Here is an 18,617-nt window from a genome sequence, read left to right as displayed (position 1 = left end):
GTTCAACATCTCGCTTTCGTGTGTTGCGCTTTGTACCTGGAACCCACCGAAGTGGAAATATGTGAGAGATTGAAAATCTCCCAGTGCGGTATTCAGTTCCAATCGAGTTATTCTTAGATTCAACCAACTAAATCAAACCACACTGAGTTCAAATATAAAAAGACAACATCGATAATTGAAATTCAGGAACAACTTAAGAAAACTGAAATTGACCAAGACGCAAATAAATTGATCGTAAAGAAAAATGCAATTGTCACATTGTCTTAACATGATCATAAATTCTAAAATAGCACCAAGCACAAACAATGAAGACAATGAAAGAATCAATGTTCCCAATAAACAATTCAGCACTATAATTATCAACTAGTATAAATATATCAAATGACTAACCAGCCAACTAACCTAAAAATAAGTTCATATATAAAACTTCCATGTAATATGGCTAGTGAACAAATGTCCTAAATTGAAAATTCGAGTACCATCATTACGTTACAACATGAAATGCTCAAGTATCATATCAAATGCTCAAATGTTCATGTGCAGAATTGTTAAGAAATTCATCTCAGTTCTCAAATAAAACTTCAATATGTCATGCTTTATTCACAACTATTTATCATAGAATAAATTATCATTATATTAGGTAATCATTTTGGTATTAACAGTACTCGGTCATGCGTTACAAGTACAGCGCCTATATGACTCTGGTCATACACTACAAGTTTAGCGCCTACATGACTGTCAAGATTCATACAAGACTCCGATCTTGTGCTACCACGAATATGTTCCTATACAATTTTTGTTATGGCCATACTTTGAAATTATGTGCTTACCCTGAATAGGGTGCCTACATGACTAAAGTTATGTGCTACAAGTTCAGCACCTACATAACAGAAATTATACGCTTACCTCGAATATGGCGCCTATGCAATTTCTGTTATGCGCTACAAGTTCAGCATCTACATAACAGAAATTACACGCTTACCCCGAATATGGCGCCTATGCAATTTATGTTATGCGCTACAAGTTTAGCGCCTACATAACATAAATTACATGGTTACCCCGAATAGAGCACCTACATGATCGTTAGGTTTCAGACATCTGGTTATTTAGCACAGTTCACAGTATCATGTTACAAATCATTTTTTTCCAATTCATGTCATCTTTTAGTTTCAAAATATGCTTTATAAAAATATGCTCATGCATGCATGCTTTTGACTCAACTAATAAATACAATGCATAATATAATTTAACTCTAACTTATGTTGCAGACCAAGTACTTCAGATCAAGTCATTCTTATTTTCGGAAAATAGAATATGCCTAACATGTAAAGTTATGCATTCATGTCATGCATTTATGATAATTACTATGCATCCATATCTTCCTAAGGTTCATTTAAATCAAACTCATGCTTCAGCTAAGTTTCTTTGTACCATGTTATACCCAGCTTATGAAAAATATAATCATGTCCCAAAAACAAATAAGCATTCAAAACATGCAGTTTCAAATCCATAACAAGCATTCAAATATAATATGACAAACAAACATATGAACAACAAGCAATATTCAAGAAAAATAGCAATCAAGCAAGCCAAGTCATTTTTCAACTATTGTTAAACCAAACAATTAAATTCATGACATGCCATGGTCTGAAGAGTACATAGAGAAATCTTACAATACCGGACTTGAGATTCATGCATGCTCATTTAAACTTACACTGCTTTCATCTCTATAGTTTGTCACCATACCAACCGATTTGGTTAACATATATAGTAGCGGGGATGTTATTATGAGGTCTACTAATTTTGGCATTTATATCAATTTCAGTGCATTCCCTTTATATGCATGCCTTGCAAACATGAACCATTACCCAAAAATTGATCAATACTCACTCTATAACAATCAGGCAAACCAATTCAATCATTATAAGCAAGCAATTGACAATCAAGTAAACTAAATCAACAATTATAATCTAGCAATCAAAAATCAACAAAATTAGTTGGAAGGAGCTAGGAATAACTCGAAACCCACACTTGTTAACGTTGGGCATGACAAGGCTCAAAGTCGGTTCACAGTCCAGAATCAAGTCGATCGAGATGTTCAAAAAACAGCCCCTCAGACGTAAACAATCAACCAAGCAAATCAATCTTCTGCATCTCACGGGCCGTGTCAGGCCATGTACGTAGTTCTGACGGCAACAACTTCTCACCATCTCCGTTCCTTTTCTTCCCCCTTAATTCATTTATTTCCCTCACCACTTCCCTTGTTTGTTTGTTTTTTTTTTTTTCTTTTCTTTTCTAGCTATGGCCCTCTGTTGGATGAAGGAGAGAGTCCCCAAAATAATAGAAGAGCGGTTGTATTTATTTCATTGTGATTTTTATATTTTATTTCCCCTTCTTTTAAGAGAAATTTCAGCCATGGAATTAATAGTGGAGTTAGGTAGAAAAGTGCTAGACAGGTGTTACCATGAGAATTTGATACAAAATGATGTTAATTTATATATTGACTAGTGACATGCCGAAAATTATATTTGTTTAAAGAATATAACTTTGACTTATAAATTACAAAGTTACCAATGAATATATTGTTATATAAATTTTAAGACATTTCTAGACTAAAATGAAACCTATCTATTTACTTGTAACTGTACAATCAAATAACTGCAAAATAATTGTTCATATTAATTAACAAAAATTCAAGATAATCTCAATATAATAATATTATGGCTACGTTTCAAATATTTCTCCAATTATGAGCTTTACTTCGAGTAAAATTAAATTTTGTAAGTATTCAAAAACTAGGATGCTACAATTTCTTGACATGGAAATCAAAATTGCTATTAAAAAAAAATACTTCCTTTCAAATTAAATAATTCTCCACGTTTTTCAAAACTATAATGTTACACATAAGATGAAATTTCTCTAGCGATAACAAATTTATTCCTATTATAATAATTACTTACACAGAGAATCCTCTGTTTCAGTTCTTTTTACAACCTTATACAGCTGAATTTACTTAATTTTGAAAACATTATATATAGTGGTAATGTAATGCATGCAATCATTCAAATATTTGTTTTGAAGAAGGCTTCTCTTTTCTGATATTCTCCAAGAGCCCAAATCGGGAAGATATTACGATACATCACATAGTTGAGTAATCCACTTGTCCGAAAGCTCCCGGTCATTTCCTAAATTAAATTCATTTCAGGTTGTGTTAGTTTTGAATGCCCAACTGTTCTGTATCTCTTAACTACTATGTTGACCTATATGTACTAGAAGGGTGTTGGTTTCAACTCAGTACCTGTTGTGGGAAATCTCCATTGTCTAACTGCATGTCAATTAGGTTTCTAGCCGCACGATCCACAGGAGCTGGATCCCTTTCAATCTGGAGATTTAGGCAAGTACAATGTTTGATGTTAATTTAAGAAAAAAAGATACATGGGATAAATCGGTCATCCATTGCACTAAGAAGTTACCTGGCCAGCCTTAAGAAGTGCAAGCATTGACCATGCTGTTTGTACAACATTCGATTTATTTCCTGGTAGATTTGTATATACCTGTTGGAAAATGAATATATATATATAACTCAATATTGGCCAGATAAATACTCACAGCTTTTATCAGAGTTCTTAATTAGAGTAAAATTATGCCATATTTAAGTATCATGGATGTTCTCTAATTAATTGGCCATGACTGGCACAAGTTCAGAAATCTGTTGAAGAAGTGGAAAACCAAAAATATCATGATTAAAAAATGCTTTAACTAGCTTAGAGCCGATCAAACTCTATTAATATAATGTTAATTCAATATAAGTAGAATCTTGCTAGCCTTTGTGGTGGAAGAAAGGTAACTTTCTCCCCAGCCACCATCACTGAGCTGTTTTGAAAGGAGGAAAGCACAAGCTTTACGAATGGCCTCGCAGTTTGCATATGTTTCTCCAGTCGCTAAGAGACCTTGAATGCCAAAAAATGTGCCATATATGTAACATATTCCCCATGACCCAAACCTGTGCATTCATAAATTAAGTGCAATGTTACAAATTATATTGAAATATTATTATAATTCACTTCTGCTTGAATTAATACAAGCAGCATAAACCATCACCTCCAGCTAAACGGCAAAGAAATGGGATAAAATGATAATAAACAAACTATATATGAACACAATGGGATTCTAAACATATTTAATACAACGGAATGGAAGAATATATTCTGACCATGAGCCATCATCATTTTGTGTTTTCTTGATGTATTCTTTACCCGCTATGATGCGTTGCTTTATGTCTTTCGTGCGATGCCTATCATATCTCTCTTTAAACAGCATCAATGCCTGGATTACAGATGATGTGCATTCGACGCACCTGCAATTATGTATTTTTATTTATTATTCACATTGTTTTGAATAATTAATGTTATCACAAACTTGATATGGAGTTTGGACTTCTTACGAGTAATCCAGCATGACGTCCTCATACACCTCTGTTATGTTAAAGACCTAACATTAAATTAAGAAGAGAAATGAATTCACAACTTCAAGGGGATACAAAATAATAGTAATAAAATTATGAAGCAAAAATAATAATATGATTTTCATATAATGGAAACAAATTCATATAAGCTTTGAGTTATAAACATGATAGATATCAAATCCCTTGAATTGCTTAGATTTAATTATTTTCTTTTGATTTCTCAAATAGCTAACATAAACTTGCAAGCATCCCTGCAGAAACAATAAAAGAAAGAGAAGTGTTTCTGAAAAATATACCTCAACCCATGGATATGATCGTGTCAATTCCCAACCTGAGAAACCACCATCAGGATTCTGCACCACAAATTACTCATTGGTTTCCGTCTCAGCAAAATAATTTCTCACACTAGTTTGGGAGTTGAATGGAAGAAAAATAAAAAAATAAAGAATAAAATATAAATAAAAAACCTGTAAAGATAGCATGAAATTAACAGCTTCATAAATTCTTCCGCTCGGTGCATGATCACCAACAATATCCGGTGATATGCTTGACAAAAGTAGCAATGCCTACAATAAAGAAAAATCAATAGGATAACATTTACTTCCACCACCTAATATGACCTATCTACATAATTGTCACAGCTTGAACAAGCAATGGTTTTCTTTATATGTATATGAAGTGACCTTCAGAGCCTCTGCTGTGCAGTCTGACACACACCATCCCTCATCAGCAGTTGAGAAGCCCCAACCACCTTTGGTGAAACTACGAAAATGTGATTTAAAGTCACCCGGAGGATTGTCCATGATCTGAAGAAATTAAACAAGGTATTAGAAATAGCAAGGAACTTTTCATTTGTAAGTTTCCTTTTCAATTTTAGAAATTTCATTTACCAACTCCTTGAAATTTGAAGTATATACATTGTATGGGTCACTTGATTACTTAGCTTTTTCAAGTGCTTAGTGGTCAACTTTTTAATGCTAATACTGATTAAAGTTTTTGTTGCTAGGGCTTGCAAATTTAATCTAATAACAAATGATTACTGCTTTACATCAATGATTTGATGATAGGGAGAGCTCATCTTGAGCAATCCGTTTGTTTTTACTTTTCTGTTATTTATCTCTCAAGAAATGATTGTAACATGACTCATGTAACTCTTCATTCTTGAATCAAATAGAGGCTAGACCTCCATTTTCCTCAAAAAAACAAATGATATTGACCAAAATCAAGGCCAATACTTCAATAGAAGAATATAATTAGTTACCTGTGAGGCTTTCAGAAAGTCATGTGCTTTTCTTAGTGTACTTGCATGCTCCTTTGCAAAATCACAGGCCAAAATGGCTTGGATAGCTAAAGCTGTATCCCACGCCATACTACATATATATGTCTAACCATAAAAAAGGAAAAAAAAATTGTTTACATTGTATTCTAGTACTGAGAACACCAATTTGGCAAGTACTATGTAATTAAACACTAAGAACACCAATTTGGTGCTTCTATAATAATTTTGGAGCTCATGAACACCTAGAAAATGCTAGCCTAACTTGTGTAATGTAGCACCAAATTTATACTCTGCCCCTTGCTTCCTATTTAACATGACCCTAATGGTGGATATTTAATACAGAAACAGTGCTATGTACTTCATCATGTCATGCCTCGTGAATTGGACAAGAAAAATGACAAGAAAGCTCTTGTTGATTTTATTCCACCCTTGATGCTTTGGTTTTCATAACTTTCATGATAGATCCAAAGAAACATACCTATGTACATTGTAAGGATGGATTCCAAAAGGTTTTTCTTTGTGTGTGTGTGAATCAAATTCTTTAGGAAAAATTATAAATTTGAAGATATTCACCTTCATTCTCATGCCATCTTCACTGATCCAAAGAAAATCAGGTATTCTTCCAAGATGGCACTTCAAGTCCTCGCAATTTGGATCCCTCACGAAAGAACAGAGCATTCGCGTCGACTGTTAGATTAACTTTTAATTCAGTTTACTTATTCATGGAAATACTTCCAAAGCTCTTATATTTTATGATATCTACCGCGTAATCAAAATTACTATTACTAGGATAAGGATATGCCTCTTGCCCAAATTACTAATATTTAACATTCCAACAATAATATTCTGCCTCTGCCCAGTATATTTTGGTTGCATTTGCTCAATTGAATTTCATTTTTCCATTGTGGTTTAAGCTCATTTCAATGCATGGTTTACATGATGTGAACTACCGCTAGCATGGAGTATTGGATTTGTCAATCAAGATCACATAAGAAGATTGTACTGCTGGATTTTAGAAATCAGCTTAATTACCTCAAATTAACTAATAAGATATTAGTACAATTCTTGAAGCAATATATACTTGCCTTTTCCTGTGCTCCCAGATGTATGTATCTCACACTTGCATCTTCATATTTGATATACTTCTCCACTCTATCTAGTGCTATTTTTCTCAAGAATGAACACGGCCAAATTGTAAGAGGATATTCAAATTTATATAGGCAATCCTTCAGGAATTCACGAAATCTCGATTTTGTAGTTCCACAATTTTCCTACATTGATTCAGGTTTGTTATTTAATTAAAAAAATAAAAAAAATTTCAAAAAATGTAAAATTTGGTCTCCAAGTACATTTTATTAAGGAGATCATGTTAAATGCTCCGGATCGACTTTTTGGCCTTTAGGAATGAAGATATAAATGTGAAATAAAACACATCATTTACTTCATGAACCACAATAGTATATATATATTCGAGTAAGGCTTGGGTGCTATGGATAGCATAGAGGGCTACGGTGCTACGGCTCAATATTCGAGTTTTCAAAATTCTAACGGTCAATCCGAACCGTTCATCTTGTTCTCCATATTAATATGTGTTTGGAGACCAAATTTTACATTTTTTGGAAATTTTATACTATTTTTTTAGCTAGGTAGAAAATCAAATATCTGAATGGTGCAGAATTTTTTAGATCAAGTGATTTTCTACCTAGCTAAAAAAATAGTATAAAATTTTCAAAAAATGAAAAATTTGGTCTCCAAACACATATTAATATGGAAAACAAGATGAACAGTTTGGATCGACTGTTAGAATTTTGAAAACTTGAATATTGTGCCGTAGCACTGTAGCCCTCTATGCTATCCATAGCACCCAAGCCTTACTCTATATATTCAATATATCCTTAATTGATCAGATAATCAGAAACGATTTTTGAATTTGTTCTTATAAAAGATTGATTGTTTAGTACTAGAGCGCTAGTACCTCAGAGAATGTTTTGCGTGCTTGATTCCAATCAATTGTATCGTACTTTTGAATGTGCAACTCCTCTCTCAATGATAGTATCGTGTCTGTAATCGGACCGACGAACCTCTTTCCATATAAATATGACATGGCCAAAAAGTTCAATCTTATAATGCACCAAAATTTACCTGAATTTCAAACAAATGACACATTAAAATACTAGTCAGTACATATATATCCAATAATATATAATAAAGATTACCTGGATGAATAGGTAAACAGGAAGGGAGAAGAAAAAGCTCCGGCGGCATCGGGTTTAAACCCGACCATTCATATACTCCAAGGACCTGTCAGTAAATTTAGTAATTCATAAATTTTATTCTATCATATTTGTATTGCATTAAATAATACAAGTTTTGGTTCAGGCATCTAATGAAACAAATCAAGATACTATATATTTTTTACCGATAGAATAAGCTTTCCCCATGATGGCATCATGGTAATTCCGCCATGGTGATGGATCCATTTTCTTGCGAGATACATTGCCTCATAATCTTCTTTACTACTGGCCTCTTCTCCGAGTAGCCTTAAAGCAGTGTAGAATAGAGCAGTGCAAAGCATGCAACTGGGTGCCTCATCATGTAAACCCCAACCTCCGTCTTCATTCTGTCATTTGAGAATTTTGTCTATATTTTTTTATAGCATTTGAATATATTTCACATCAAATTAAGTTATAGTTGTGCTTAGCAGATCAACTATAATGTCAAAAATTAATTCAGATTCCAATCTAATCGAATGTGAATTAACTCTAATTTAGTAACTTAATCGGGATAAAATTTGGATCTAATTGGATCAGGTTAGATCAGGTTTATAATCATGACTTTAATGCTTTATTTTTCAATTTAATTACTTTAAATTGGCAAATACAGACCTATGTCAAAGCTCCACACTTACTCAGCATGTTTGCTTTATTATTTAGTTTAAATGTTATAGTGTCCAATCAACGTGCTTTATTATGATCAGTTGAGATGTTTTATTATTCAGTATGGGTGTTTTATTATTCAGTTAAAATGTTACAGCATTTAGTTTGCATACTTTATTATTCGGTTCAAATCATTAACCAGAGTTTTGCTGGAAATTTGCCAGAGCTACCGTCTAAGATTAGATATGTCGATCAGCTTCTTTTACAATTCTGCATGCATACGGATGTATTTTGTTTTTATAAAATTAATTTTGTATTAAATAAGTTCTCTAGTATCAAGTCTTGGATGGTGCAGTGCATCAGACAAAAATAGTGTAATATATAGGTACTGTTCTTACTTGATGGTTGTACATGTAACGGCGCAATTCCTTTTGATGCTCATATGATAGTATATGTAACATTCCCATTACATAAAGGACAATAATCTGATAAAGTGACAAAAAAATATGTCAAAAATAAACACAAAATTAGAAGAGCATTCACTACATTATACGAAAAAATTAGAAACTAGAATTAAACTAATAAATTAGTACCAGAATTGGTGTCACGGATATGACTCCGTCAAAATCTCCAGGCCAATGCCTGTTGAATGTAATCCAAGTCAGCAGCCAAGTCAGCAAGGTGCATAAGAACTGCAGTTTCTAGAAGCTACGTTTTTAGTTATAGGTCTATTTCTGTTAAGAATCAGTTGTAACCATGTTGTTAATTATAGGCAGCCACGTTCTCTGTTTAGACGTGTGCAGGAAAGGGTAGTTAATTTCTATATTTAGTTTGTCATGTAGTGGGTTGGTTATAGGCTAGTTATAGCAGCGTTATTTTGGGATTAGTAGGTTCTAAATATAGCTGTCTGTAGTGGGAGTAGTTGGTTCTAAATTTAGATGTTGTAATACTTTAAATTCTGAAATCTTGTAATCACGTTATGCAGAAAAAGAAGTAATGAAGTAGTGAATTTCAACAGAAATTCTTTGTCTCTGTTTTTGTTCTTCCAGAAAATTCCAACAAATTGGTATCAGAGCCGAAGGTTAGAGATCAGGGCAGATCCGACCATGGCAGAGAACATGAGCATTTCGAATCCGTCGATTCCGCTGTTCAAGGGAGACAACTACGAGTTCTGGAGCATCAAGATACGAACTTTGCTCAAGTCGCAAGGTCTATGGGAATTGGTGGAGACGGGAGCACCGACCGCAGATCCCACACCAGCAGAAAGAGCAAAGCGAGATGCGAAGGCGTTGTTCTTCATTCAACAAGCCGTTGTTGACACGGTGTTCATAAAAATCGCAGCAGCGGCATCAGCAAAGGAGGCATGGACAACCCTGAAAACTGCATTCCAGGGATGTTCGAAAGTCTGCGAGATAAAACTACAAGGCTTGAGAAGAGAGTTTGAGACGCTGAACATGAATCAAGGCGAATCTGTTCAAGCATTTCTCACAAGAGTCACATCCACCGTCAACCAAATCAAGAGTTGTGGCGAAGATCTTGCTGAAAAGATCGTGGTTATGAAGGTGCTCCGCAGCCTTACCTCAAAATTCGACCATGTCGTGGCAGCAATCGAAGAGTCCAAGGACCTGTCCACATACTCTTTCGACGAGTTGATGGGTTCGCTGCAAGTCCATGAAGTACGACTTCTCAGATCTGAAGAGAAGGACGATTCTAAGGCGTTCCTCACCAGAGGCAACTCAAGTAGAGGAAGAGGTCGCAACGGTAGAGGTTGTGGAAGAGGCACGAGCAGCGGAGACAACCGTCAACAACAACAAACAACAAAAAAGGATATCGAGTGCTATTATTGCCACAAGTTTGGTCATGTCAAGGCAGATTGCTACAAGAAGAAGAGGGAAGACGGACAAGGTAAGCAAGGCATTGAATGCCACTATTGTCACAGAATCGGCCATGTGCAGGCTGATTGCTACAAGAAGAAGCGTGAGGAAGATCAAGCCAATGTTGTAGAGGAGAAAGGCACCGAAACCATTCTCTTCATGGCCAGCAGCGCGATTGACAAAATTGAGGCAAGCAGCATCTGGTTTCTCGATAGCGGATGTTCAAATCACATGCCCGGATTCAAGCAGTTGTTTGAAGATTTGGATGAAACATACAAATTGAAGGTTAAACTTGGCGATGACAAGCATATTCAGGTAGAAGGCAAGGGCACAATTGCAGTGCACACCAAAGAAAACGGTAAGAAAATCTTGCATAATGTGTATTACATTCCGGACTTGACTCAAAATCTGTTGAGTGTCGGGCAGTTGATGGATTGTGGTTATTCAATTGTGTTTGAAAGAAAAACTTGTGTAATAAAATCCAAAAACCAGGTATTGGTAGAAGTGAACATGGAAACCAATAAATTGTTTCCCTTGGAGGTTTCAAATGTAAAGGAAAAAGCAATGGTTGCAAAAGATTTGAACCAATCTGAGTTATGGCATCTTAGATATGGTCATTTGAATATCAATGGTCTGAAATTGTTGAACCAAAAACAAATTGTTTATGGCCTACCCGAAATCAACCAAATAGGTGTTTGTGAAGGGTGTATATTCGGTAAACAAGCCAAGTTTCCATTCCCAAAAGGCCAAGCCAAGAGAGCAACTCAAGTGCTTGAGTTGGTTCATGCGGATTTGTGTGGTCCAATGCAAACCGAATCTCTTGGAGGCAGCAAATATTTTCTGCTTTTCACAGATGATTATAGTAGGATGAGTTGGGTGTATTTCCTACAAAGCAAAGGAGAGGCATTCAGAAGTTTCAAGGTGTTTAAAGCTTTTGTAGAGAAGCAATCTGAAAAGAAGTTGAAGACATTAAGAACAGACCGAGGTGGTGAGTTCCTCTCAAAAGAATTCATTAATTTCTGTGAAAATGAAGGGATACACCGTGAGCTAACCACACCCTATACACCTGAGCAAAATGGGGTTGCTGAGAGAAAGAATAGAACTGTGGTAGAATTAGCAAGAAGCATGTTGAAAGCAAAAGGATTACCAAACAAATTCTGGGCTGAGGCAGTTGCAACTGCGGTGTATGTGCTGAACATTTCACCAACAAAAGCCGTGATGAATAAAACTCCATTTGAGGCATGGTTTGAGAGGAAACCAGGGGTAAGTCATCTAAGAGTATTTGGATGTATAGCCTATGCATTTGTCAATCCACAAAAGAGAACCAAACTTGATGAAAAATCTGAAAAATGTATTTTCATCGGGTATTGTACACAATCAAAAGGGTATCGGCTATATAGTCCAGAAAGTGGTAAAGTCATGGTGAGCAGAAATGTAATGTTTGAAGAAAATTCAAATTGGAAATGGAATGAAGAAAAGCAAGGAGTGGAGATTGTTGAATTTGCAGATTTAGATGATGTGGAAGATGAAATACTTCAACAGCCAAGCAACTCACGAAGTTCAGATCTGAACAGCAGCAGTTCTGATGCTGATTTATCTCCAGACAGTCCTGACAGAAGCCGAAACCCTGACCCAAATACACCAACAATAAGAGTGTACAGCAGGCGTCACATTGTTCCAGAAACACCTGTAAGAAAGATGAAATCTGTGCAGGAATTGTACGAAACAACACAAGCATTATTTTTTGTAGACACAGCAACCAATGAAGAAGCAGCAGAAAATGAAGAATGGCATCAAGCAAAGAGAGAAGAATTGATCGCAGCAAAAACAGTGAAGCTCAAGCGGAAAAATTCTGAAGAGCAGAACGCATGCATATTTACCAAGGCATTATCACTAGGCAAGTCTGAACAAAAGGAAATCGAATTGGAGTATGTTAATACAAATATCATGACCAAGGCTCTTGCAAGAGAGAAGTTTGTTTGGTGTCGAAGAATGATGGATGTAGATGACTTTGGATTAAGGGGGAGTGTTGAATGTAATCCAAGTCAGCAGCCAAGTCAGCAAGGTGCATAAGAACTGCAGTTTCTAGAAGCTACGTTTTTAGTTATAGGTCTATTTCTGTTAAGAATCAGTTGTAACCAGGTTGTTAATTATAGGCAGCCACGTTCTCTGTTTAGACGTGTGCAGGAAAGGGTAGTTAATTTCTATATTTAGTTTGTCATGTAGTGGGTTGGTTATAGGCTAGTTATAGCAGCGTTATTTTGGGATTAGTAGGTTCTAAATATAGCTGTCTGTAGTGGGAGTAGTTGGTTCTAAATTTAGATGTTGTAATACTTTAAATTCTGAAATCTTGTAATCACGTTATGCAGAAAAAGAAGTAATGAAGTAGTGAATTTCAACAGAAATTCTTTGTCTCTGTTTTTGTTCTTCCAGAAAATTCCAACAATGCCCATCCTTTGCCTGAATCGCTGAGAAAAAACAAATTGCTCTATGCACAGCTGCTGAAGCTGTTTTTTCTTCAGGGCATGCTCTTTTGAAATAATCAAAGTTATTCTCTTTTGCTAGCTGCAGGTGGAATAAATAAAGAATATTATTTTCATTTTACTTTGGTTGTCACTTGTGAGAATGGAACTCAAATTTAAGTTTAGATCATAACCGTCTGTAGAATCTGGATCAATCTGAACCAAAGTAAAATGCACAGTTCAGATCTAAACTCAAAATTTTGAGTCAACTCCCATTAACAGTTCAGATCTAAACTCAAAATTTTGAGTCAACTCCCATTAGAGTACAAAAAACGTGACGTGCCATGACTAGTTACACCGTGTCTTGGGTCACATACTGTCCCATGACTACTACAATATTATAAGTTTTACAAGTGACATCCCGTGACGTGACGTGCCGTGCCGTGACTACTACAATCATCAATTTGAGAGGTTTCTAAATATTTCAGAAATTACAAAATGAAATTATACATTTTATTTCAGTCAAATTGATTTTTAGATTATTTGTTTGACTGTAATTAACTTTGAAATAATTTAATTATTACTTCTCTCAAATATTACGTATTTTCCTCAAACATGTTCACTATATGAATATGTCCTTGTAAACTAAATTTTTACATTTTTTAGAACTTTTTTTACTATTTTTTTAGATGGGTAGAAAATCAACTGAAAATTTACAAGTATATATATATTCATATGATCACCATGTTGTACGGTTCAGATCAACTGTTAAGATTTTGAAAATAAAAATTGATATGTAGTATGCATATTGCCATAGCCTCACCCGAATTATTATAACATACTGAACGGGTTAGCAGGTGTTTAAGATGAGGATTGTTTATAAAAGAAAGTAAAGCAAATTAAGTAAATAAGATGAATTAATTTTTCAGATTTCTGATATACTACTCAAACGAAATGTTTGAGTGAATCATAGATTTGAAATATTTTGCCAATGATATATATAGATGAATTCAAACCTGCATCCTCACAAGTTGATCAGAATTTGTCTTCTTGTAATGCCTATTTATGTGAAACTCTCTTCGTTCCCTTTCTACTACAGCTCGATCTTCACTGGAGCCGAGTCGTTCATCAAACTCCCATATTGCTCTTCCAAGATATCTGCTACAAGTTTTCACCCAGGGCCCACCTTCTCCAATTTTAAGCTTCCACATCTTGTACGTACGTACCTATTCTGCACCAAGGACCATCTTTGTAAATCCATATATAAAACATGATGGAATATTTTTGTGTGCGTATACAATATATATATTGTGTATATTATATGTAGATAATAATGAACCAATTATTTTAGCTTGTTGAAAAGTTAAAAATATTGTTATTTAAGATTTTATTTATCTATATATATATATATATATATATATATATATATATATATATATATCAATTTTGCAGTAGAGGTTTTGGCAGTAGATCTCTCCTTTAATGAAATTTGATTTTCAAGATATATACTAGTTAAATAACTTAAGCAATCAAACAATCAACAAACCAAATTTCATGCTGTTTTCTAGATGTCGTTCAAGGAGTAAAAAAAGTGCATGCATATATACTTCATATATATATTGCCATTTTGGAATAGTTCCCTTTCCAAACCCAAAGACCAAGACATATTTAAAAGCGTATTTGGGTTGCATCACCCTTAATTGCATCTTAACTGAAACAAAGGTAAAAAGGATTTTGTATGCAAGAATTTTCATTTATTTCTTGATCAACGTTTACAATGGATACTGTATCCTTTATATAGACAGGGCAGTGATAGCTCACTAATCTAATCACAGCTAATAGAGTTTGTTACAGATATGGTTACTCTAACTATCTTGCCTAACAAACTATCTTAGGTAACTAATTCGGTTTGGCTAAAATATCTGTTGTTGACTTCTCTGGATCTGTTATTGGAGATAGTCCATTAGCCCCGCAAGCGAAGCCGGGGGAAGGAACGGTGAGCTTGGAAGAGAGAAGAAGATAGCGAGGAGAAGTAAGGGGCTTGGTAAAGATATCGGCCAGCTGATCATGAGTAGAGATATAGCGAATTTGGAGAGTTTTAGCGGCCACTTTTTCCCTCACAAAATGGTAGTCAATCTCTACATGTTTCGTGCGGGCATGAATGATCGGATTGGAGGCCAAGAAGGTTGCTCCAATATTGTCACACCACAAGATAGGGGGAGAAGAGAGAGAGGTGTGTAGTTCGGTCAAGAGATATTGCAACCAAACGAGTTCGGAGCTTGCAATGGCAAGAGATTTGTATTCGGCCTCCGTGCTAGAGCGGGCCACCGTAGGTTGTTTTTTGGAACTCCAAGATATGAGATTATTGCCAAGAAATATACAAAAGCCGGAGGTGGATTTACGGTCGTCAAGAGAACCGGCCCAATCCGCATCACAATATGCATTGAGGGAAAGAGAAGAGGCCGGTTGAAAAGAGAGACCATGAGACAAAGTGCCATTGAGATAACGAAGGATTCTCTTGACGGCTGCCCAGTGAAGAGTAGTGGGTGATTGCATGAATTGTGACACTCGATTAACCGCAAACGAGATATCGGGACGTGTAAGGGTGGCATATTGAAGGGCACCCACTATGGACCGGTAAAGATGAGGGTCATCGAAAGGATCCCCTTCATAGCGAGAGAGAGAAGTGTTGTGAGCCATAGGGGAAGGGAGAGGGTTGGAGTGGTGCATGTTGGCACGGGTTAGAATCTCACGCACATACTTGGTTTGAGAAAGATGAAGGCCATTCGAAGTCGGGTTGACTTCATAAGTCCGAATGAATTATTTCAAGAGGGAAAGAAGTACAAGAAGTGCTAGAAGTAAAGGGTAGTCTATGCGATTTAGCCATACAACAAGCATAAGTGCATAACATAAATCCATTCTTTTATTAGAACAAGGTAAATCTAGCAAATCTAAAAGTTTTTGTGTGGTAACGGATGAGGGATGTCCAAGTCGAAGATGCCACATGTTAGCGGAGACTCTTGCACCATAAAGGGCTTGGGGAGAAGATTTTATTTGTGGAGGAAGAATATAAAGGCCACTAATGAGCTTGACTTGGAGTAGCTCCTTCAACGTGTGCCGATCCTTAATGACACAATGAGAAGAACAAAATTCAATTAGAATTGAATTGTCAAGAGAAAGCTTAGACAAGCTCAAAAGATTTTTGGTGAAGGAAGGTACATGTAAAACATCCTTTAAAGAAAGATGGAAAGAAGAGAAGAATAAGGTGGAAGAGCCTATATGAGAAATATTCATACCATGACCGTCACCAATGTGGAGACAATCCATTCCCTCGTATGGCAAATAGGCGGCAAGGTTGTTGAGATCATTGGTGACGTGGTGGGTGGCACCCGAGTCTAAATACCACTCGGGACCGGTAGAGGAGGGGACGGTTTGGGCATTGTTAGCTTGAAAGCTGGACTGGATCAGATTTGCCTGCATACTAGGTTGGGACTGATCGGAATAATTGGCAAAATCAGTGCGGTACCAGCAGATTCTGGCACTGTGACCTCTCTTGGAACAAATCTGGCATACAGTGTCTTTATCAGGGTTAAATCCTGGGTCAGTCCGAATGTGAACAGGTCTAACCTGAGAAGAGGAGGATCTGCTAGAAGAATTCGGCCCATAATAAACAGGCCTAGGGGAAGGAGTAGGTAAAAGGGGTTGTTGTCGGGTCTGAGAAACAGATCCACTAGACCCGCCCCGTGAGCGGTATCCTCTCCCAGAGCGTGAGCCACGCGAGTTAGGTCTGGCGTGGGAATAGAGAGCGGCAGGACCGGAATCAGAGGAGAGAGAGAAGGAGGCTCCGGCAGTGCTACCGCCGAGCTGAGAGGAGAGAAGAGCTTCATGGCTGAGCAGCATAGCCTGAAGTTCAGCAAAACCGAGGTGCTCCTTGGCATTGGCCGCTGCAATGACGGAGTTGAAATCCGATCCAAGACCGGTGAGAACTTGAATGACGAGATCATCGTCTGACACAGGGGACCCAATGAAGGCCAATTCATCAGCAATCGACCTCAATCGCTGACAGAATTCTAAGCAAGTGGACCCGCCTTTGGTGGTGGTTTGCAAGGCTCGACGGAGCTCAGTGCGTCTAGCTCGAGAGGTGGCGGAGAATGACTGCTGAAGCAGGCGCCAAAGCTGAGCAGAGGTAGCAGAAGATACAGTCTGGTTGAGGATCATCTCAGAGAGAGAAGAACGAAGCCAGGTAAGGAGTAATTGATCTTGCTGGTACCAGTGAGAGTATGCTGGGTTGGTGGACTGAACACCGTCAGTAGTGAGAGTGATGGAAGGAGGATCCTCAGTAAGAAAACGGAACAGACCATAGCCATGTAAGGCAGGCTCAACCTGACAGCGCCAAGTCAAGAAGTTGCTGCGAGTCAACTTGGTGGAAATCGGGATGTTGAGAACCACCAGTCGATCAGGGGTGGAGGAAGAAGAAAGAGTTGCGGAAGCTGAATTGGGGAGGGGATTAATTTGAGAAGAAGAAGAGGGATCAAATACCATCGTTGCTCTGATACCATGAAACAAAGGTAAAAAGGATTTTGTATGCAAGAATTTTCATTTATTTCTTGATCAACGTTTACAATGGATACTGTATCCTTTATATAGACAGGGCAGTGATAGCTCACTAATCTAATCACAGCTAATAGAGTTTGTTACAGATATGGTTACTCTAACTATCTTGCCTAACAAACTATCTTAGGTAACTAATTCGGTTTGGCTAAAATATCTGTTGTTGACTTCTCTGGATCTGTTATTGGAGATAGTCCATTATTAACTAATTCTTAAAAAAAATGAAAGATTTAACTAAGCTAATATTGTCTAACCTTGTTAAAGAGGATCGCTCCTCGGACAATAGATTAATTAGGCGTAGTGCTTGCCAATATATGGGAGGCCCTGAACTGCACTTAGCTATATATATACTACTCGGGCCGATTATTTATATATACACACAAGGTAGATCTGGGTTCATTGTTTGGGTGGCTAAGCCACATTAATGATTTTAAAATTTTAATCATATATATTGAAATTTAATTAAATTTTATTTTTTTAGAACATTTTATATAGTCTAGTCCCTCGTAAAATATCAAACGTTTACTTGTAGTCTATTGGTTAGAGCTCTATTTTGTGGTTGAGGTGACTTGGCTTCACTTCCACCTACCACATTGTGTATTTTAAATTTCAGCCTCTCTATCGAGATTTTCTAGCTCCCCTCATGATATACATATGCATATACATATAATATACATATACATAGAGTAAATCTAGCATATGATGTGCTCACCAAGAACTTTTGGTAAGTATACTTCATGAGTGATGCGTGTATATACAAAATTTTGAAAATTTATAATTTATTTAATATCAACCCAAGCAGTCAAAAAGATGAAGTTTCATAAGTTATTTTATAAGTTAGTTTCATGTATTAAATTTAAATATTTTTTTAATAAATATGCATGCGCATGTGTATGTTTAAATATACATATTTGCATGTGTATGTATGAATAAAGCTGGTGTGCTCTGGCCACGTCGTACACGCCAGTAACATGTTCAGTTCTTGTTATGGTAGTTGAATTAATAAAGATCATTTACTGTAGATATGCTCCGAAGTACTGTTATTTGAGA

The 18,617-nt window shown here is 36.2% G+C and overlaps 1 protein-coding gene across 1 annotated transcript; it reads right to left on the bottom strand.

Annotated features, from left to right (window-relative positions):
• Positions 1-2,928: 2,928 nt before the first annotated feature.
• LOC144546240 (cycloartenol synthase-like) lies at positions 2,929-17,890 on the bottom strand. The gene is made up of 20 exons (XM_078294781.1): positions 17,822-17,890; positions 13,973-14,187; positions 12,944-13,059; positions 9,214-9,262; positions 9,019-9,105; positions 8,164-8,364; positions 7,961-8,045; positions 7,720-7,886; positions 6,830-7,015; positions 6,318-6,431; positions 5,727-5,849; positions 5,149-5,271; positions 4,933-5,031; positions 4,762-4,818; positions 4,445-4,491; positions 4,214-4,357; positions 3,826-4,003; positions 3,474-3,554; positions 3,299-3,382; positions 2,929-3,185 (listed from the first exon to the last, which is right to left on the bottom strand). Exons 2-20 carry the CDS (start codon positions 14,165-14,167, stop codon positions 3,063-3,065), a joined length of 2,259 nt encoding a protein of 752 aa, XP_078150907.1. The 5' UTR covers positions 14,168-14,187; positions 17,822-17,890; the 3' UTR covers positions 2,929-3,062.
• Positions 17,891-18,617: the final 727 nt, after the last annotated feature.

This window comes from Carex rostrata, chromosome 29 (genome assembly GCF_964058835.1).
Source record: "Carex rostrata chromosome 29, lpCarRost1.2, whole genome shotgun sequence".
NCBI lineage: Eukaryota > Viridiplantae > Streptophyta > Magnoliopsida > Poales > Cyperaceae > Carex > Carex rostrata.
Note: the sequence above shows the minus strand (reverse complement) of the source record. Positions and strands in the feature narration are given on the sequence as shown.

Excerpts from the sequence above, each read along its gene's own strand:
- LOC144546240 (XM_078294781.1), bottom strand. The coding sequence starts at position 14,167 with ATGTGGAAGCTTAAAATTGGAGAAGGTGGGCCCTGGGTGAAAACTTGT. Across the intron at positions 7,887-7,960 it reads CTGTTTACCTATTCATCCAG|GTAAATTTTGGTGCATTATA; the intron begins GTAATCTTTATT and ends TTTGAAATTCAG. Across the intron at positions 5,032-5,148 it reads GCACAGCAGAGGCTCTGAAG|GCATTGCTACTTTTGTCAAG; the intron begins GTCACTTCATAT and ends TCTTTATTGTAG.